General features: G+C 43.8%; 1 protein-coding gene and 1 long non-coding RNA gene across 4 annotated transcripts in view; both read left to right on the top strand.

Moving 5' to 3' along the window:
* Positions 1–10,055, top strand: part of LOC126986254 (solute carrier family 23 member 1-like) — a 51,487-nt gene extending 41,432 nt beyond the window's left edge. For all 3 annotated transcript variants that reach the window (XM_050842231.1, XM_050842232.1, XM_050842230.1), the window contains exons 9-13: positions 1,081–1,220; positions 4,711–4,950; positions 5,805–5,940; positions 7,387–7,519; positions 8,770–10,055. In XM_050842231.1, the coding sequence (XP_050698188.1) occupies positions 1,081–1,220; positions 4,711–4,950; positions 5,805–5,940; positions 7,387–7,519; positions 8,770–8,872 (752 nt within the window). In that variant the 3' untranslated portion in view covers positions 8,873–10,055. The remainder of the gene's footprint in view (positions 1–1,080; positions 1,221–4,710; positions 4,951–5,804; positions 5,941–7,386; positions 7,520–8,769) is intronic.
* A 1,835-nt stretch (positions 10,056–11,890) lies between these two features.
* LOC126986256 (uncharacterized) lies at positions 11,891–18,450 on the top strand. The gene is made up of 3 exons (XR_007739453.1): positions 11,891–12,129; positions 13,623–13,988; positions 17,154–18,450. It is a non-coding gene; the product is annotated as an uncharacterized LOC126986256 (long non-coding RNA).
* Positions 18,451–21,723: the final 3,273 nt, after the last annotated feature.

The following is a 21,723-nucleotide window of genomic DNA, read 5'->3' as shown; positions in this document are numbered from 1 at the left end:
TTCCCCTGCTTCACCCCTCTCATTTCCCGTGTTCCCCTGCTTCCACCTCTCATTTCCCGTGTTCCCCTGCTTCACCCCTCTCATTTCCCGTGTTCCCCTGCTTCACCCCTCTCATTTCCCGTGTTTCCCCTGCTTCACCCCTCTCATTTCCCGTGTTCCCCCTGCTTCACCCCTCTCATTTCCCGTGTTTCCCCTGCTTCACCCCTCTCATTTCCCGTGTTTCCCCTGCTTCAACCCTCTCATTTCTCGTGTTCCCCCTTCACCCCTCTCATTTCCCGTGTTCCCCCTGCTTCATCCCTCTCATTTCCCGTGTTTTCCCCTCCTTCACCCCTCTCATTTCCCGTGTTTTCCCCTCCTTCACCCCTCTCATTTACCGTGTTTTCCCCTCCTTCACCCCTCTCATTTACCGTGTTTCCCCCTGCTTCACCCCTCTCATTTCCCGTGTTCCCCCTGCTTCATCCCTCTCATTTCCCGTGTTCCCCTGCTTCACCCTCTCAATTACCGTGTTTTCCCCTGCTTCACCCCTCTCAATTACCGTGTTTTCCCCTGCTTCACCCCTCTCATTTCCCGTGTTTCCCCTGCTTCACCCCTCTCATTTCCCGTGTTTCCCCTGCTTCACCCCTCTCATTTCCCGTGTTTCCCCTGCTTCACCCCTCTCATTTCCCGTGTTCCCCCTGCTTCACCCCTCTCATTTCCCGTGTTCCCCCTGCTTCACCCCTCTCATTACCCGTGTTTCCCCTGCTTCACCCCTCTCATTCCCCGTGTTTCCCCTGCTTCACCCCTCTCATTTCCCGTGTTCCCCCTGCTTCACCCCTCTCATTTCCCGTGTTCCCCCTGCTTCTCCCCTCTCATTCCCCGTGTTTCCCCTGCTTCTCCCCTCTCATTTCCCGTGTTCCCCCTGCTTCACCCCTCTCATTCCCCGTGTTTCCCCTGCTTCATCCCTCTCATTTCTCGTGTTCCCCCTGCTTCTCCCCTCTCATTTCCCGTGTTCCCCCTGCTTCACCCCTCTCATTTCCCGTGTTCCCCCTGCTTCACCCCTCTCAATTACCGTGTTTTCCCTTCCTTCACCCCCTTCTACAGGAGCGCCGCCGCCACCCAAGCATGCCATCAACCGGGGCATCTGGATGGAAGGCCTCGGCACCGTCCTGGCTGGGCTCTTTGGCACTGGGAGCGGCACCACCTCCTACTCCCAGAACGTCGGTGCCATTGGTGTGACGAGGGTGAGTTGAGTGAGGAGGAGGAGGAGGAGGTGGAGGAGAAGGAGGAGGAGGAGAAGGGGAGAGGGTGTCCTTTGGTAGGGTAGAGCAAACGAATAGGAAGGGACGAAGAGGAGGAGGAGGAGGAGGAGGAGGAGAAGGGGAGAGGATGTGCTTTGGTAGGGGATAGGAGGTAGAGGAAACGAATAGGAAGGAGAACAAGGAGGAGGAGGAGGAGGAGGAGGAAGAAGAAGAGAAGGGGAGAGGATGTGCTTTGGTAGGGCATAGGAGGTAGAGGAAACGAATAGGAAGGAGAATGAGGAGGAGGACGAGGAGGAGGAGGAGGTGGAGGAGGAAGAAGAAAGGGAACAGGGTGAACTTAAGGCGGAGGTAAGAAGAGGAAGGGAAGAGGGAAAGGAGGTTTGAGAAGGGGAAAGGAAATGAAAGAGAGGAAAGGAAAAGGAAATAGGAGGAGGAGGAGGAGGAGGAGGTGAAGAAAAAGGAAGGGAAAGGATGGAGTTTGTGAAAAGGGAAATGCGTAAGAAGCAGGAGTTTGTGAGGAGGAGGAAAAGGAAATAGGAGGAGGAGGAGGTGAAGAAAAAGGAAGGAAAAGAGAAGTTTGTGTGAAAGAAAATGTGTAAAAAATAGGAGTTTGTGAGGAGAGGTGGAAATCAATGAGGGAAGAGGAGGAGGAGGAGGAGAATGAGAAGGAATTGGCAGGTAACAGCTAAGAAGAAAGAGAAGAAGGAAAAGGAGGAGGAGGAGGAGGAGAAGGAAGAAAGCAGATAGACTATATAGTAATGCCAAACAAACAGTTTCCTTTCCGGCCGTTCTATCTCTGCTGTGGTAGACGGTCACTGTTCATCCCCCTAAACCTATTAACAGTGGTATTCCACAGGGCTCTGTCCTATCACCCACTCTCTTCCTGTTATTCATCAATGATCTTCTTTCCATAACAAACTGTCCTGTCCACTCATACACTGACGACTCCACTCTGCATTATTCAGCTTCTTTCAACAGAAGACCCTCACAACAGGAATTACATGACTCCAGACTGGAGGCTGCAGAACGCTTAACCTCAGACCTTGCTATCATTTCCGATTGGGGTAAAAATAGCCTTGTGTCCTTCAATGCCTCAAAACCCCAATTTCTCCACCTATCAACTCGACATAATCTTCCAAATACCTATCCCCTATTCTTCGACAATACTCAGCTGTCACCTTCTTCAGCACTAAATATCCTCGGTCTATCCTTAACTCAAAATCTTAACTGGAAACTTCATATCTCCTCTCTCGCTAAATCAGCTTCCTCGAGGTTGGGCGTTCTGTACCGTATCCGCCAGTTCTTCTTCCCCGCGCAGTTGCTACCCATGTACAGGGGCCTTGTCCGCCCTCGTATGGAGTATGCATCTCACGTGTGGGAGGGGTCCACTCATACAGCTCTCTTGGACAGAGTAGAGTCTACGTCTCATCAGCTCTCCTCCTCTTACTGATAGTCTTTTACCTCTTAATTTCCGCCGCCATGTTGCCTCTCTTTCTATCTTCTATCGATATTTTCACGCTGACTGCTCTTCTGAACTTGCTAACTGCATGCCTCCCCCCCTCCCGCGGCCCCCCTGCACGCGACTTTCTACTCATGCTCATCCCTGTACTGTCCAAACCCCTTATGCAAGAGTTAACCAGCATCTTCACTCTTTCATCCCTCACGCTGGTAAACTCTGGAACAATCTTCCTTCATCTGTATTTCCTCCTTCCTACGACTTGAACTCTTTCAAGAGGAGAGTATCAGGACACCTCTCCTCCCGAAATAAACCTCTCATTCGGCCACCTCTTTTGATTTTTTTTTTTTTTTAAGGAGCAGCGAGTAGCGGGCTTTTTTTTTTATTATTGTTTCATTTTATTGCGCCCTTGAGCTGTCTCCTTTGTTGTAAAAAAAAAATCAGGGAATCTACTCCACAATAAGATCCCGCGTTTGAAAGAAAAAAAAAGAGAAAGAAAGCGAAAGGTCAAGTTCAGCGTTAAAAAATGATCCTCACGTAAGCATGGGTCACCCTTAAGTTTAATTAATACCTTTACATTACATTAAAACAAAGAAGAAAAGATTAAAGAAAGAATATGAGAAGAAGCGATATGTCAGAGAGAGAGAGAGGTCGGTTCAGACTCCCTCCATTCCTTTTCCTCTTCCACAATCTCCCTTTTCCTTCTCTTCTATTCCTTTTCTCTCCCTTATTCTCCCTTTCCTCAAAACTAATCTTCCTTCTCTTCGTCTTTCACAATCTCCCTTTTCCTTCTCTTCTATTCCTTTTCTCTCCTTTATTCTCCCTTCCCTCAAATCTAATCTTCCTTCTCTTCGTCTTTCTCAATCTCCCTTTTCCTTCTCTTCTATTCCTTTTCTCTCCCTTATTCTCCCTTTCCTCAAAACTAATCTTCCTTCTCTTCGTCTTTCTCAATCTCCCTTTTCCTTCTCTTCTATTCCTTTTCTCTCCTTTATTCTCCCTTTCCTCAAAACTAATCTTCCTTCTCTTCGTCTTTCACAATCTCCCTTTTCCTTCTCTTCTATTCCTTTTCTCTCCCTTATTCTCCCTTTCCTCAAAACTAATCTTCCTTCTCTTCGTCTTTCACAATCTCCCTTTTCCTTCTCTTCTATTCCTTTTCTCTCCCTTATTCTCCCTTTCCTCAAAACTAATCTTCCTTCTCTTCGTCTTTCTCAATCTCCCTTTTCCTTCTCTTCTATTCCTTTTCTCTCCCTTATTCTCCCTTTCCTCAAAACTTATCTCCCTTATATACTTATCTCCCCACTTACTTCACCCTTTCTCCCTTCCTCCTCCTCGTCCTCCTCCCTCCTTCCTTCACCCTCCTCGTAAAGGGACCCCGTTAGAGAGGAGGATAACAAAGTGACCTCGTACTAAGTCTTGCCATGTAGAAAGACACACAGAGCTATACGTGCTCCTACATTAACCCAACAGATGGCGGTAAGTATGTGTGTGTATGTGTGTGTGTGTGTGTGTGTGTGTGTGTGTGTGTGTGTGTGTGTGGTGTCAGGTGTGGGTTTAATTATTTTTTTTTTGTACTCAATTTGCGTCTCCATTTGCATCTTTTTAATCTTCGTTGTTCTTCGATTTCCTTGTTTCGGGATTTTTTGGTTTTTCTTTCTTTATTTTTTTTTCTTTAGTTTGTGATAGAACTCTTATTGTTGTTGTTGTTGTTTTGATGGTAATTAGTTTTTTTTTTTTTTGACTGAAAGCTCTCTCTCTCTCTCCCTATCTGTCAATCTAACTGTCTATCTCTATCTGTCTATTTATCAATGTATCATTAATTCTACTCTTGCAATAAAAACAACAATAAGACTACTTCTATTACTATTTCTTCTACTACTACTACTACTACTACTACTACTACTACTACTACTACTACTGCTGCTGCCACCACCATCACCACCACCACAACCGCCATTCACCACCACCACCACCAACACCTGTCCTTTACACCTACCTTACCTGTCCTCCCTTGCTCAGGTGGGGAGTCGGCGCGTTATCCAGTACAGCGCCGCGGTCATGCTAGTGTGCGGGGTCATCGGGAAGGTGGGCGCCCTCTTCATCACCATCCCTGAGCCCATCATCGGCGGCATCTTCTGCGTCGTCTTCGCCATGATCACCTCCGTCGGGCTCTCCAACGTGCAGTTCATCGATCTCAACTCCTCCAGGAACCTCTTCGTCCTTGGTTTCTCCTTGTTCTTTGGCCTGGCGCTGCCCATGGTGAGTGTGTGTGTGTGTGTGTGTGTGTGTGTTAGGGTGGAGGGGTCATGTGATCATGGATCATGGTGTGTGTGTGTGTGTGTGTGTGTGTGTGTGTGTTCGGGTGGAGGGGTCATCACGTCATGTGATCATGGATCATGGTGTAATTCACCACGGCCTGATCACGAGTTGGACTCGCTTTCGCCAGCAGGTACAATCACGATGTGAGCAAGTGCTCATTATTGTTGATCTCTGGGTACTGCCAGGACCTCACACACCACACACCCCATCCCCCTTGCTCAAGGGGGACAGTAACCACTCCTAGTCAACGGAAAGAATCCGGCGTGAGCGGGACTCGAACCGTCGCCTGTTTGGCCGTGAAGCCTTGCAGTGCGGCGCTCTAACCGATTGAGCTACCGGTGTGTGTGTGTGTGTGTGTGTGTGTGTGTGTGTGTGTGTGTGTGTGTGTGTGGAGGGGTCATGTGATCATGGATCACAGTGTGTGTGTGTGTGTGTGTGTGTGTGTGTGTGTGTGTGTGTGTTCTCTGAGTCTGTACCTCCTCCGCCTCCCATGAACTTTACCTATCTTTCAGAATCTCCTCTTCTTCCTCCTTTTTCCCTCACCCATCCTCCTCCTCCTTTCATTTAAGCTTCTCTCTTCTCCTCCTCTTTGTCTTCTCTCTTTTACCCCTGTTCCTCCATCTCCTCCTACCAAACCCCTCTCTCCTCCTCCTCCTCCTCTTATTAATTTTCCCGCTCTCCCTCCTCTTCATCATCTACCTTTCTCTCCTCCTCCTCCTCCTCCTCCTCCCAATCATACCCCTCTCTCATTCTCCTCCTTTTCTCCCTCTCACTCCTCCTCCTCCTTCAAACAGTGGATGCAGCTCCCAGAGAACGCCTCGGCCATCGCCACTTCGCTCCCCATGCTGGACCAGGTGCTGTCTGTGCTGCTGAGGACGCCTATGTTCGTGGGCGGCTTCCTGGGCTTCTTCCTCGACAACACGATACCTGGTGAGTGTGTGGGGAGGTGGGGAGGTTGAGGGGAAGGAGGGAGGGGCAGGGCAAGAAGGGGAATGGGAGGATATGGGAAGGATGGGCAAGGAGGGGAATGGGAGGATTTGGGGAAAGGGGGATGGTAATGGAAGATGGGGAGGGAGGGGAGGGTGTGGGGAAGAGGAGGAAAGTAAGGGGAAGAAGGGAAAAGGTATGGGGATGGTGGGGTGGGTGGGGAAGTGTGTGTGGATGGGGAGAAAGGTAAGGGAAGGGTGGGGAAGGTCAGGGGAGAGATTGAGACGCTGGGGAGGTAAGGGGAAGGGAGGATGGTGAGGGAAGATGGGAGGAGGAGAAGTAAGGGAAAGGTGGGTAGGGAAGTGGAGGATAGTAAGATGGGGAGGGAGGGAGGGTGGGGAAGGAAAGTGAGAAAGGGGGAGGTAAGGAAAGGTGGGAGGTAAGGGAAGGGAGGAGGGAGGAGGGAAGGGTGTGGGGAAGAGAGGAGAAAAGTGGGAAGGAGGGAAGGGGGTGGGAGGGAAGGGAAGGTGGGGAGGGAGGGGAAGGGGAGGAAAGTAAGGGGAAGGAGGGGAAAGGTAAAGAGGAGGTGGGGAGGAAAGTAAGGGGAAAAAGGGGAAAGGTAAAGGGAAGGTGGGGAGGGAGGGGGAAGGGCGGGGAAGGTGAGGAGAAAATGGGGAAGGAAGGTTGGATTGGGTTAGGATATGTTTATTGTTTTGTTTTGTTGTTTGTTGATTGTAAGTTGTTTATTTTTCGTTTTCTTTCTCCTACTTCTTTTTTTTCTTATGGTTTTATTATTTTTTCCTTCTTTCTGTAAATATTTCCTTTCTTCCTTCCTTCATTTCTGCTTTTCTTTCTTTGTTTCTTCCTTCCTTCTTGTTTACCTTCCTTTCTTTCTTCTTTCCTTCTTTTCTTCTTTCCGTCCTTCCTTCCTTCCGTCCTTCCTTTCTTTCTTTCTTCTTTCCTTTCTTTCTTCTTTCTTTCCTTTCTTCTTTCCGTCCTTCCTTCTTTCCTGCCTTCCTTCTTTCCATCCTTCTTTCTTTCCTTCCTTCCTTCTTTCCGTCCTTCCTTCCTTCCTTTCTTCCTTCTTTTCTTCCTTCCTTCTTTCCGTCCTTCCTTCCTTCCTTTCTTCCTTCCTTTCTTCCTTCCTTTCTTCCTTTCTTCTTTTCTTCCTTCCTTCTTTCCGTCCTTCCTTCCTTCCTTCTTTTCTTCCTTTCTTCCTTCCTTCTTTCCTTCCTTCCTTCCTTCCATAATCTTACCTACCTTTATTTTCCATCCATTTTCTCCTCCTTCTCCCTCTCCTCCTCCTCCTCCTCTTCTTTATCCACTTTTCTTTCCTCCTCCTTACCTTCCCTCACACCTCCTCTCCATCTACCTTTCTCTCATCCTTATCACCTTTCTCCCTCCTCCTCCTCCTCCTCCTCCTCCTCACCCCTCGTCTTCCTCCACCAGGCACGGAGGAGGAGCGCGGGTTGGTCGCTTGGAAGTCGATGCTGGAGATGAAGGAAGGACAGCAGGAGGCCAACACAGTGCCTATTGACTACTCTTGCTACGACCTTCCCCTGGGCATGGACAGGATAAGAAGGCGAGTAGTAATAGTAGTAGTAGTAGTAGTAGTAGTAGTAGTGGTAGTAGTAGTAGTAGTAGTAGTAGTAGTAGTAGTAGTAGTAGCACCGGTATGCTTTTTTGGTGAAATCTGATGGTCGGCCCCAGTTCGATAGTGGCGCGGGCAGTTATTTACAGTGGCGCCACCTTGTTTGGCTCATGCTACCCCAACCCCCCCAGAAACTCATCTTTGATCCACTACAGAGGGTTTTATTACACTCCGGGTTGATAGGAGGTCTTCAGGACAGCATGTGGGTAGTTTTAAGCCACTCGGCGATGACTGGATATTGTAGCGCTGTGGGCGGGATGCGAACCCTGACCCTCCAGGACACCGCGGCCGCATGCAGACCACTCAGCCACCACTTGGGTCTATGTGAATACTTAGATAGATGTATAAATGAATAACCGAATAGCTAACCAGTGACGGAGTGATAGGAGGAAAAGGAGAAAGGAAGAAAGAAAGAACTAAGAAGAACAGCCATTTTAATTTCTTTTTTCTTTTCTTTTTTTTCTGTTCCTCTTTGTCCTTTAATTATTTTTTGTCACTGATTTTTGTTGCTGTTGTTGTTTTTCATATTTGGGGAAGTCTTTTTTTTTTACGTTTTGCTTTCTGTTTTGATTGTTATTGTTATTGTTTTTTTTATTTCTCTAACTTAACCAACCAATTTTTTTTTTCTTTTTCCTCTTAGTCCTTTCAATCATTTTTTGTCACTTTTTTGTTGTTGTTTTCATATTTGGCGGGGGTTTTTTGTACACGTGTTGTTTTGTTTTGATTGTTATTGTTTTTTTTTTATTTCTCTAACTTAACCAACCAATTTTTTTCTTCTTTTTCCTCTTAGTCCTTTCAATCATTTTTTGTCACTTTTTTGTTGTTGTTTTCATGTTTGGCGGTCTTTTTTTTTTACGTGTTGCATATTGTTTTGATTGTTATTGTTATTGTTTTTATTTCTCTAACTTAACCAATCAACCAATCAACCAATCAACCAGCCACCGTTGCCAAGTTATCGTACTCAGATCATAGTATTTACCGGTTTCTGACGCCTAACTATTCCCAAGAGACATCAAGATTTAACTCTTTTAACGATAACTATAAATGAGTTTCGGTATTTGGGCCCAGAAGACAGTTTGGGGGGTAGGAAGTCGGGAAATATAAGCGGCTGAGTACGACAATCTGGCAACGTTCCAACCACTTAACAACCCAATGGCCTAACGACTCGCTCCTCGTTTCAGGTGGGGCTGGACCAGGTTCGTGCCCGTGCTGCCCACCTTCGTCGGCTGGGGGGCCATCAAGAGACGCTGCGCACCCTCCTCGCCCTCCAATTGCAAAGTGTAACCCCTCTTCCTCTTCCTCCTCCTCTTCCCCTTAGTCACCATACTTGTGCCATTTTTTTGTTTGTATGTGTTTTTTTTTTTTTTTATATTCGTCCAAGTGTTTTTTTTATGTATGTTGTTGTTCTGTATTTTATTTGCTGTTTTTTTTCCATTTTTTTCTTTTCATCTTTCTTATCTCTATTTTGTTTTATTTATTTTCTTTCATCTTCATTTTTAGTCGCATTTTTTTCGCTCCTTCTTCTTTTTATGAATATTTTTCTTTCTCCTTTTCTTCTTTCATCCCTTTTTAATTCTTTGTTATTTGTCTAAGTACTTATTTTATTTTGCTCTCTAGACCTTATTTTTGGCTCAATTTTTAAAGTCATTCGATTATTGTTTTTTTTTCTTCGTTGTCTTCATTGTTTCCTTTTTATTATATTCATTCATACGTTATTATTTTTTTATCATTGTTATTTTGTTCTCATCTGTTCGTCTTTTTTTTCATTCCCATTTTCTTCATTCTCTTCTCTCCCCCTCCCCCTCCCCCTTCGTCCCGTCTCCTTATGCCCCTCCCCCCTTAAACCCCAACTCCTCCCCTACCTCTTAAACCCCTCCCCCTATTCTTAAGCCCCTCCCCTTTCCCATAGACTCCTCCCCCTCCCCCTATTCTTAAACCCCTCCCCCTATTCCTAAGCCACTCCCCTTACCTCTTAAACCCCACCCCCCTTTCCTTAAACCCCTCCCCCTCCTCCCTAACCCCCTCCCCTATTCTTAAGTCCCTCCCCTTACCCTTAGACTCCTCCCACTCCCCCTAAACCCTCCCCCTCTCCTTAAACCCCTCCCCCTATTCTTAAGCCCCTCCCCTATTTTTAAGCCCCTCCCCTATTCTTAAGCCCCTCCCCTTACCCTCAGACTCCTCCCACTCCCCCTTTTCCCCTTCCCCTTCCCTTCCTTCCCTTCACCCTTCCCCCTTCACCCAACACCATCACTGCCTTCTCAATAATGGTTAAAACGTGTGTGTGTGTGTGTGTGTGTGTGTGTGTGTGTGTGTGTGTGTGTGTGTGTGTGTAGGATTTCTTTATCATTATTATCATTATTATTACTATTATTATTACTGTTACTATTATTATTATTATCATTATTATTATTATTAGTTGCTATAGGGTATGGCTGGTTCATGTCTTCTATAATGTGCAAATAAAAGACGTTTGTTAATATTGTTTTTTTTTTCTTTATAATCATTTGTATATATTTAAGTTATTCTCTATTTCATTTTTAGTCATGTAAGTAGGCCTATAATTTTTTTCACTTTCCTCTTTCTTTGTCCTCTTTTTCCTATACGTACGTCTTCCTTTTTTCCCTTTTTCTTTCATCCTCTTCATCGTTCTTTATATTATATGTCTAATTATTTATTTTAGTTTGCTGTCTACCTTTTCTTCTTTTCTTCTGTCTTTTCTTCTATCTTTTCTTCATAGTATTTGTCTAAGTATTTGTTTCAGTTTCCTTCCTACCTTTTCTTCTTTTCTTGTATCTTTTCTTCATAGTATTTGTCTAAGTATTTGTTTTATTTTGCTCCCAACCTTTTTCTTGCTAATAGTTGAAAATATGACAACTGAGTGATGTTAATATCTTTTTCCGTGCTTAAAAATTCATATTCTATCCTCCGTTCACGCTAACTCGGCGAATAAGCCACGCCCACTCCAGCCAAGCGTTCACCAGTAAGATTAAAGCTCTCCCAGCATCGACCAATCACGTGCAGTCTTGAATAGGGAGTGGGCGTGGCTTGCTTGCTGGTTGGCCAATGAGATTCAAAGGCGTGGTCTATGAAAATGGGCCAACTGTAACATGAAATAACTGAAATGATAAGAAAAACATCAAAAGTATGAATCTTTAGACAAAAAATGAAAAGTGAGACATTATGATTTAAGATGAAAAACGTTGAGATAGGAATAAGCTCTTTGGTTTAATGATTTATGGCATGGATGAGGTTTATTATAGATTGATTTACTGATAGTTTATTGTTGGTTTATTATACGTTTATTTAATTATGAAGATGAGCCACTTGCAACATCAGATAAAACACAACAAAAAAAATGAATACTTATTGAAAAAAGGTATGATTGGAGATGAAGGACGTTAAAAAGGAATAATACATACCTCTTGTTTAATGATTTGTGTTGAAGTTCAGAAGAGTGATTTATAGTAGATGTATATAGACTGTTTTTAGTGTTTTATACTAGACTGGATAGGGTTTATTTAGGTTTATTTTGCCTATTAAAAGTAGTCAGCTGTAACATCAGATAATATGAATAATAGAAAAAAACTCAAAATTAGGAAGAAAAATTAAGAAAAATTTGATAAAAAAATGAAAGACATAAAGAAAGGAAGTATATATTTCTGCTTAAGTGGTTTGTGTCGGAGTAGAGTGCATAAGGTTTATTTAGGTTTATTTTGCCTATTAAAAGTAGTCAGCTGTAACATCAGATAACATGAATAATAGAAAAAAAACTCAAAATTAGGAATCAAGAAAAATTAAGAAAAATTCAATAAAAGATGAAAGACGTAAAGAAAGGAAGTATATTTCTCCTCAACTGGTTTGTGTCGGAGTAGAGTACAGTTATAAATCATGGTAGATGTGATTTGAGTGAAGTTGGAGCCAAAAGAACAGAAAAAATGTAGTCACCAGTCCCAGGCAGCCCCGTTGTAGACAAGACCTGCAGCAAGACCAAGGAAACAGAACACCCCAGACCGAGACCAAGATGGCGGTGTTGTGATTTGAGTGAAGTTGGAGCCAAAAGAACAGAAAAAATGTAGTCACCAGTCCCAGGCCGCCCCGTTGTAGACAAGACCTGCAGCAAGACCAAGGAAACAGAACACCCCAGACCGAGACCAAGATGGCGGTGCTGTGATTTGAGTGAAGTTGGAGCCAAAAGAACAGGAAAAATGTAGTCACCAGTCCCAGACCGCCCCGTTGTAGACAAGACCTGCAGCAAGACCAAGGAAACAGAACACCCCAGACCGAGACCAAGATGGCGGTGCTGTGATTTGAGTGAAGTTGGAGCCAAAAGAACAGGAAAAATGTAGTCACCAGTCCCAGGCCGCCCCGTTGTAGACAAGACCTGCAGCAAGACCAAGGAAACAGAACATCCCAGACCGAGACCAAGATGGCGGTGTTTTGGTTGGTGGGGGGAGAAGCCGGCGAGAAGGAATGGACAGATACACGCTTTTACGGGCTGCCAGTGGACCCAGGACGTGCAGGCTGACTCCTAAAGGATCAAGGTACGTGCAGGGTGTGTTAAGTTATGGGATGCGGGGCTAGTGAGGGAAATAGGATAGGAAATATACGGCTCCTCCCCAGCTGGTCTGTTGTTGCCCCCGAATTTCGCCAGCCATTTTCTGCCTTTATACAGACTTTATACAGAACACAGAGAACCAAAGCAGAGAACACTTAATAGCAGACATACTAGTGTTTCAACCATTAACTCTGGAAGAAACTGAAAATAGAAAAAAATATATTAACGATATGGAACAAAAAAAAAAAAAAATAAATAAAAGGCAACAACACCAATCAACAACACCAATCAATAACGCAAATCAACAACACGAATCAACAACACCAATCAACAACGTAAATCAACAACACCAATCAACAACACCAATCAATAACGCAAATCAACAGCACCAATCAACATCACCAATCAACAACACCATTCAACAATAACAATCAACAACACCAATCAACAAAAATCAAGAATCAAGAATAAGGAAAAAGTGGGAGGCGTTACAAAGGCAATCCCACGCCCACTACTGGCCTGGCCTGGCCTGGCCTCTGCCACAAGGAACTGGAACGAGTAAACAGCGCTTGTGTAAATGGTGGGGCGTGTCCCGTATGTGGCTCTGATAATTCACGGTATACGAATTAAACTGACTGCTGTGAGTAGTTTAAATCTGCTCCCTCACCCAATAACCCTGATTTCCCACGGGTCCCCCAAGATTGTTAGGGGAAGGGGATTAGGCCTTTTTCTTTACTTTTAAGTACTACCTTCGCCTTCATATTATGGTTGAGGGACATGTATTTCATCCCTTAACTATAATATGGAGACGTAATATAGTATTGTGGAGGCGCGGAGTCAATCTCCACAATTACCAAAGCTCCCTCCACTTTAACCACGCTGCCACCACTCTTGCTTTCACTGTCCTCTCCACTCCCGCCTCACAGTCCAGAACATCTCCCAAATAACAGAAATGTTCAAATAACAAAAATGTTTGCTCTTATTAACATCAGTATATTCACATCTCCCATTGTTATCTTCTTTTGTTAAGTGTAATTCATAATATTCTGCTGCCGTGTATTAGTATTACAGTGAATCTTGACTTGATACTCCCCATTGTACCTTAGTATTCTTCAGTAGACTCATCTGCCTGGCCTTTCATTAGTAGGTTGTAAGAAGGAAAAGTTTAAGGTTTGAATTCTCGAATGTTTATGTGCTTACTCACTCACATTTGGTTAGGCTTTCATTGAGGTTGTTGTGGGTATTTCTATTGGTAGTTCTATGAGCCTACTGATAGTTTGACAAGGCTTCTTTACCGTGAATGTGAAAAGCACTCAAGAACCCGACCAACTTCTTGTGGCCTTTGGGAAATGGTTGTTGTGAGCCGAAAGTGTCTTGGGAATACCGTTTTAAAATGAAATAGGGGAGGATGTGGTGTTAGGGACATTCATGGATAGCAAGATAATATTCAAGAGGTGCTAAACCAAACTTGTATTTCAGATGGCTTCTTGAGAGTTGAGGTTTCTGCGTCTGAGGAATAATGCAAAGGACACGAGGACAGTGATATGAAGACTGCCTGTACCCTTCACGTCGTCTTCAAGTTCAATCTCAAGACATCAATGGCTTCTTAAGAGTTGAAGTTTCTGCGTTTGAGGAATAACACGAAGGACACGAGGATATTGATATGAAGACTGTCTGTACCCTTCACGTCGCCTTCAAGTTCACTCTCAGACACCATAGGAGGGAATCTGCGGCTTTCCTCTCATCTTAATCCAGTCTCAAGCCATCACAGGAGAGAGGATGTAGGTGTGTCTGCTCAGGGGAAGGGAATGAAGCAAAGAGGAAGCAGCACAGGATGGAGTAGAGGTATGTCTTGACTTGTGTTCTGCATTGCCTGTTGTTTGGGGTTGGTGGTTGTTGTGTGAGCTTAACCTGGTAGCAGCGGGGATCATGTTTCTTAATGGTCCCTCGAAGCGAGAAAAATGAGAAAAAAATCATCACTCACGCAAGCCATTTCATAATATATATCAAAGCATTTCCAATCAATTTATGCATCATCTATTTTTTGGGGTTTATATCATGGCACAAATTTGGCCCGTCGCTGCTACCGGGTTAAGCTATCTCACCACCACTTTTAGCTCACTGGCTGAAGGAATGCTTTTTTATTGTCTCTCTCCCTCTCTCAGTAAAGCTAATTTTGTTCTGCTGTCTGAGATGTGGTCATAAAAAACTGGCGTCCCATATTCTCTTTATATTCACTCATAGTTTTTAGTCATCATCTTTTCCTTCAGCCAAATGACTTCACATGCAAGAAAATGAATTCCTCTCCTTCTTTTTATCAGTCCACAACAAGTAACGGTGTACATGGTAATAGCTCTGTTGAAATTGTAGTTGTTTTGGTCTTTGGTTATTGTTTCATGATTTTAAAGCTTCAACTCGCCACACGGAGTTCATGTTTGGTCAGTGCCATTGCTGTAATATACTGGGCACGGGCGAGGGGTGACTCTTGATTGGCACTGGGCGGGTTACCTTCTCGGAGGGTTCAAGCACACAGTATGTCAGACACACTCACTAAGGACAGGAATTAATTGTTTTGCATTTCATTACTTGTGCTGCAGTGAACATTTAGTAAGTTGAAGGTTTAAAAATGACTAATTCTCTTTTCTTTGAGCCATTTGATTAAGTAGTACAGGAATTGATTTTGCATGTTGTTAGTAATTAGAATAAAATAATATAAAGTAATTCAGCAAAGTAAAGGCTTAGATATGGATACAGCGATGAACTTGACCTTCAACTTGTGCAAATATTAAGCTTTTTACCATTAACCAAGTAACTTAACATGCAGCAAAATCCACTCATTCCTCTCCTTTTTTAGTAGGTCTCATGAAGTAACAATGAAGTGTCTCAATGGGGGGACTCAAAGCTGCTTATGTGTACACCTCTACCCTGTCTACCCATCACTGCTTTTTAGTTTTGCTGCATTAAACATATAGTAAGTTGCAGGTTTAAAAATTAGGTTACTACTTTCTTTGAGTCAGTTGCTTAACCCGTCCGCTGCGATTGGCATGGATTTCGCCTTCACTGGTAGCCTGGTAACATATAGTCCCAGGTCTTTCTCTGCCTCTGTGGTGGATAGTGGAGTGTTTCCCATGTGGTATTGGTGTGCTGGATATCCCTTCACTGGTAGCCTGGTAACATATAGTCCCAGGTCTTTCTCTGCCTCTGTGGTGGATAGTGGAGTGTTTCCCATGTGGTATTGGTGTGCTGGATATCCCCTCCTAAGGTGCAGGACTTTACATTTTTCTTCATTGAATTGTAACGGCCACTTTTTGATCCATTCCTGTAGCTTCGTGATGTCTTCGTGTAGGAAATCCGCAGTCAAGGGGTTAAAGAGTTCATGAATTGATTTTGTTTATTATTTGTCCAGAAACTAACAAAACAAAGGAAAGGCTTACCTCCCCCTCCGTGTCCCAGTACTTACGTCACACCATCCCCGAGTACTCAAATATCAATCACTTCCTCCACCTTCTTCTCCCCAACCAGATTTTACGCTCTTGTCCTTTATTTGTCTTGTCGCTGTATCTTCTAAGTCTGTATGGCCTTGCAAAATCCTTACTTACCAGTCCATCTGTTCTGATAGAGACAGAAGGCCTGGTCCACAGTTCAACATAGGACCATTGTAAGCACCTAACTAAGCTATAATATCCATAACACGGTTTTCTACTAAGCACCCAGATACTAAAGAACTCTAGGCAGAAGGACACATAGGTACAGTGCAAAATCTTCTGTTCTAATCTAGAGACACAAGGCCTGGTCCACAGTTCAAAATAGGACCATTGTAAGCACCTAACTAACTAAGCTATAATATCCATAACACGGTCTTCTGCTAAGCACCTAGATACTAAAGAACTCTAGACAGAAGGACACATTGGTACAGTGCAAAATCTTCTGTTCTAATCTAGAGACACAAGGCCTGGTCCACAGTTCAAAATAGGACCATTGTAAGCACCTAACTAAGCTATAATATCCATAACATGGTCTTCTGCTAAGCACCCAGATACTAAAGAACTCTAGACAGAAGGACACATTGGTACAGTGCAAAATCTTCTGTTCTAATCTAGAGACACAAGGCCTGGTCCACAGTTCAAAATAGGACCATTGTAAGCACCTAACTAAGCTATAATATCCATAACACGGTCTTCTATTAAGCATCCAGATACTAAAGAACTCCAGGCAGAAGGACACACAGGTACAGTGCAAAATCTGTTTTAATCTAGAGACACAAGGCCTGGTCCACAGTTCAACATAGGACCATTGTAAGCACCTAACTAACTAAGCTATAATATCCATAACACGGTCTTCTACTAAGCACCCAGATACTAAAGAACTCCAGGCAGAAGGACACATAGGTACAGTGGTGTTATTATGCATGAAAAGTTACATGTCAGGTGATTGTCTCATGTGTTTTGTCTCCTTGCTTACCGTGCCGACTCAAGGAAACAAACACGGGAGGCGATATTGTGATTTGTAAACCGCACATAACAAAACCACTGTACTTATTTATTCATCTGTTCGGAGTAAGTTTAACCCAGTAGCTGCGGGGATCATGTTTCTTAAAGGCCCCTAAAAATCATCACTCACGCAAACCATTTCATATTATATAATCAACCCATTTGTGATCAGTTTATGCATCATCTATTTTTGGGGGTTTATATCATGGCAAAAATTTGGCCCTTTGCTGCTACACGGTAAAGCCACAGATTTGGTCCGTCGCTGCTACCGGGTTAAATTCTTTTATATAAACAGCTTTGAGAGTCCCCCATTTCTTAGATTATAGTCACCGCACTGTCCGCACACTGAGTTGGTCCATAAGCTCCAGTCCCTCCATAGTAATATTAGCTTAAAATTCCAAGCTCTGTTCACCCAACCAATCAGCTCCCTTAGTTATGGATGTGGGGACATGTCTTCTGGATCAACTTAAGTTTACAACAACTTTAATTTTAATGAGTGACGTTCTTTTCTAATTTCTAGCTTCCCAGAGGACTCAAGAGCACTCCAAGTCAGCCACACAGCCTCAGCGTCACCTCCCCCAATGGTCCCTGCTGTGGTGGGTGAGTCATGGAATAAATGGGGTGTGGCCAGCTTCATCACGGGCATATGTTATTACCAAGAGAGATGTGGATAATTGTGCTTGATGCTCATACAATTATGCTTTTCTTTGTGCACTCTAGATATGGTCAGGATCTAAAAGAATTATCTAGAGTATAAAAAGACACGATTCTGATACAATAGTGTGTTTTTGTACTCGAGGAAGGTCATTCTTGGACATCCTGATCATCCCTAGAGCACACACACTAAAAATCACTGTTGTATCTGCATCAAGTTGAACTTTACCCGTCTCTTTTGGTAGCAACAAGGCGCATGTGATGAGGGCGGCCAATCTCTCTTATTCTAAGGTGACCAGAACAGCAGTCCCCTCACACGGCCCCCTTGGAGGAGACGCCAAGTGTGCATATATCAGCCTGTCCTCCAAGGGGGCACATGTGAGGGGGACGCCTGTGGTACCGTTCCCTGGTGCCGATATAGCCCCCCACAGCAGGGACAGATATGGGGAGAAGAGAGCTGTGTGGCGTTATAGATAAGACGTAGGAGGTAGATGTGATGCAAGAAGAAGGGGAAGTAATGTATAAGGCATGGTATAGATATAGACACTGGCTTACAAGGGACGTAGTTTATTTTGAGGATATGTTACAACAGTACAATAGAGGTCACAATTGTTCTAGTATACACACATCTTTTGCCTTACCTCTCCGTTAAACTCGGCAAGTAAATAATTAGCGTAATAAAAAAAAAACTCAAATCAATGGGGAGAGTCTCTCGAACTCTTACAGGCATGGCACAGTTAACCAGCAAACAGCTGATCCACAGGTGACTCTCCAGGAAGGCGGCCCCTCCACGCTGGCTGCCAGAATGGTGGGGCCGCCGGACTAGTGTAGTGGTGATCTGGAGAGTGGTCTTGATGCCTCGTGTACTCGTCCTCTGGTGCTGCTGGCTGTATCTTATTGTTGTTGTGTTCTCTCCAGGCTTCCTCTTCCTCCGGCGCTGGTAACTGGCTACATCTTGTGTTCTCTTCATGCTTGCCGTTTCTCCATTAGTCCTCCGTCGCTGCTGGCTGTATCTTATTGTTGTGTTCTCTCCAGGCTTCCTCTTCCTCCTCCAATCCTCCGGCGCTGGTGACTGGCTACATCTTGGGTTCTCTTCATGCTTGCTGTTTCTCCATTAGTCCTCCGTCGCTGCTGGCTGTATCTTATTGTTGTGGTCTCTCCAGGCTTCCCCTTCCTCATCCAATCCTCCGGCACTGGCTACATCTTGGGTTCTCTTCATGCTTGCCGTTTCTCCATTAGTCCTCCGTCGCTACTGGCTGTATCTTATTGTTGTGTTCTCTCCAGGCTTGCTCTTCCTCTATCAGTCCTCCATTATTGTGTTCTCTTCATACTTGCCCTTTTCATTGTTCTTTCTTCCTGCAGGTCAAGTTGCTAAGTACTCACACATTCTCTTTTCTGTCCTGATTCAGGCATCATGGGTGACTAATTTCCGTTACTTTATATCCATATAATAGCATCTCTTTAAGTGGCCAGTTATCTGAACTAAAATTAGTTTACTTATATTCAACATTTTTGATATGTTGCACAGCTGTCCAGGAGAAGACTCGGCATCAACCACATTTGTGTTCACCTTGCAGGACATGACCAAGGCAAGTGAGGTCTACTAGACTACCAAAGCCCTGCAAAAGTTCTCATCCATCTATAAGTATGTTCTCAACCATCTTCAAGGACCTCTATTTATATTGTATACACCAAAATTAACATGGATATTCAGCCTTTATAATGTTACTTTGGATGATTTATGATATGAAAGTAATTTAATGATGGTGCTATTATATGGAGTATAAATAACTAATTATCACCCATGATGTCTGGTTCAGAGGACAGAAATGTGAGAAGATATGAGACCTTGGCTTTCTTTTCCACCTGTCTTCATCTCCCCTCCCTCTTGTGTGGGTTTTCCAATGCTGGTCGTGGTCCAGTCGTCCTCTTCTCTGGCATCCTGTGTCATCCCTGCAAGATAAATTTCCAGTCACACAGTGGTCACCTAACAGGGTATAAAGCCCCATGTTATTCCTTTGCCCTGTCCAGGATGTGTTCCCATAAAGAAGTAATATTCTGTAACAATTTGTTCACCTAGCATGCAAGATAAACTTCTGTAATGTCCCCGTGCCCTCTTGTAGGCTGTCCCCATACAAGAAAATATCCCATCACTCTTTTATTTCCTTACGTAAACAAATAAGCTCTCTAACTCCCCTATGCTCCTTGTAGTTAAAAGTTACTGTCACCCTATAATCACTTGAAATGGAAAATCAACAATTGTGTCCTTTCTTAACCCCTTGACTGCAGATTTCCTACAAGAAGACATCACCAAGCTCCAGGAATGGAACAAAAAGTGGCTGCTACAATTCACCTTGGGAGGGGAAATCCAGCATACCAATACCACATGGGAAACACTCCACTATCCACCACAGTGGCAGAGAAAGACCTGGGAGTGTATGTACTAGGCTATCAGTGAAGGGATATCCAGCACACCAATACCACATGGGAAACACTCCACTATCCACCACAGAGGCAGAGAAAGACCTGGGAGTGTATGTTACCAGGCTACCAGTGAAGGGGAAATCCGTGCCAATTGCAGCAGATGGGTTAAAGATGCATTATAGACCCCTGACTAAACCAGAACATTCTCTTGGACATGTGGGGCTGCCTGTAACTGAACCCAACAGTGAACTCTACCTAATAAAGAGGGAACAGGGGCGTGGTGCTTGACTCACCCGCCACCTCCACTCCTGACAGTTCCCCCCAAACAAGCCTCCATGCATCTTCCCTTCGTAACTCAAGCCCCTCCAAGGATCAGTCAACGTCCCTTATCCATGTTCTGTGTGGGCGTCCCCTTGGTCTCCTTCTCTCAGGTTGACGCAGGTTGACTATTAATATTACCACTATCATTTCTCCATTTCCCAGTCATTTCTGGAGTCACATTTTAAGTACATGCAGCTGTCAAGATGCAAATTTAACACACTGGCATCTTTGCTCATTTTGAAAGGTTCCACTCAACCTTTGGAGCCTCTGTTCAGGTTCAAATATGGGTCCTTTTTACGCTACTACATCACGAGTCCTTTCAAAGATTGGCCAAATAAAACCATGACAGAGTAACTCAAAATGACCCACAGACCCTGAGGGAACAGAAAAACTAAATCTATCTATACATCTGACACCTGATAATCCACCTGTCCTCTCCACTGTGTTACCTGCCTGTTCTTGCCTTCACTTCAACACCTGATTGTGGCTTACCTGTCTAGATCTTCACCTGTCTATCCTCCTCATTAGTACCCGTGACTGCACTTGTCTGTCCATTAAATTAAGTTACCCGTAATTGCAGTTTACCTATCAAGAGCACCACTTGTCTGTTCTCTAAGTTACCTGTGATTACTGTCTACCTGTCAAGAGCACCACCTGTCTGTTCTCTAAGTTACCTGTGATTGCTGTCTACCTATCAAGAGCACCACCTGTCTGTTCTCTAAGTTACCTGTGATTGCAGTTTACCTATTAAGAGCATCACCTGTCTGTTCTGTCCTCTTCATTGGATTACCTGTGACTGCCTATGAAGAGTATGCACCATCTCTGTCCTTTTTACTTTACTCACCCTTTTACCTTTGTCTTCACCTGAGCACCTGTGGATCGGTCTACCTGGTGAGTTACCTGACTCTGGATACACCTGTTGGGGTCTGGAACTTGCACCATCACACTCAGCATCTGAAAAAAAGGAACATTGTCATCTGATACAAAATATTTTAACATTTATCTTTTTATTATCAAAACCATTTGTAATCAACAGCTTTTAATTGAGGTGATGAGGAATTTTTAAAGGCATTGATTGTTTTTGGGTCAACATTTATCAAAACCATTTGTAATCCTTTTTTTTATGGAGGTGATGAATTTTTAAAGGCATTGGTTGTTTTTTGGTCAACATTTATCCTTTTTTATTATCAAAACCATTTGTAATCCTTTTTTTTTTTGAGGTGATGAATTTTTAAAGGCATTGATTGTTTTTTGGTCAACATTTATCTTTTTTTTTATTATCAAAACCATTTGTAATCATCCTTTTTAATTGAGGTGATGAGGAATTTTTAAAGGCATTGATAGGTTTTTGGTCCCCTTCAATTTAATATGTGAATAAAAGTTAATCATGTATAGGCAATGAAAATAAATGTTTGGCAGCCTTTTAGCACAATACAGCCGCTACACAACGACGAAGGACTCGGAATGAACGATTGATTTAGTTTGTGGCTTCCCTTTGTTGCAGTTTTGTGGGCATTCATGTATACTACTCATGTACTAGTGTATTATAATTTATTCATGTACTAATGGTGGAATGCTCAATCTTTTGTAGTGTGGTGTGACGAAAATCATTACCGCCAAGTATTCGCAGCGTTTGTAACAGTGATCAATGCGTTGGGGATCAAAGGCTGCTGCGGAATGTCTTTTAACAG

The sequence above is a fragment of the Eriocheir sinensis genome, chromosome 61, assembly GCF_024679095.1.
Source record: "Eriocheir sinensis breed Jianghai 21 chromosome 61, ASM2467909v1, whole genome shotgun sequence".
Taxonomy (NCBI): Eukaryota; Metazoa; Arthropoda; class Malacostraca; order Decapoda; family Varunidae; genus Eriocheir; species Eriocheir sinensis.
Note: the sequence above shows the minus strand (reverse complement) of the source record. Positions and strands in the feature narration are given on the sequence as shown.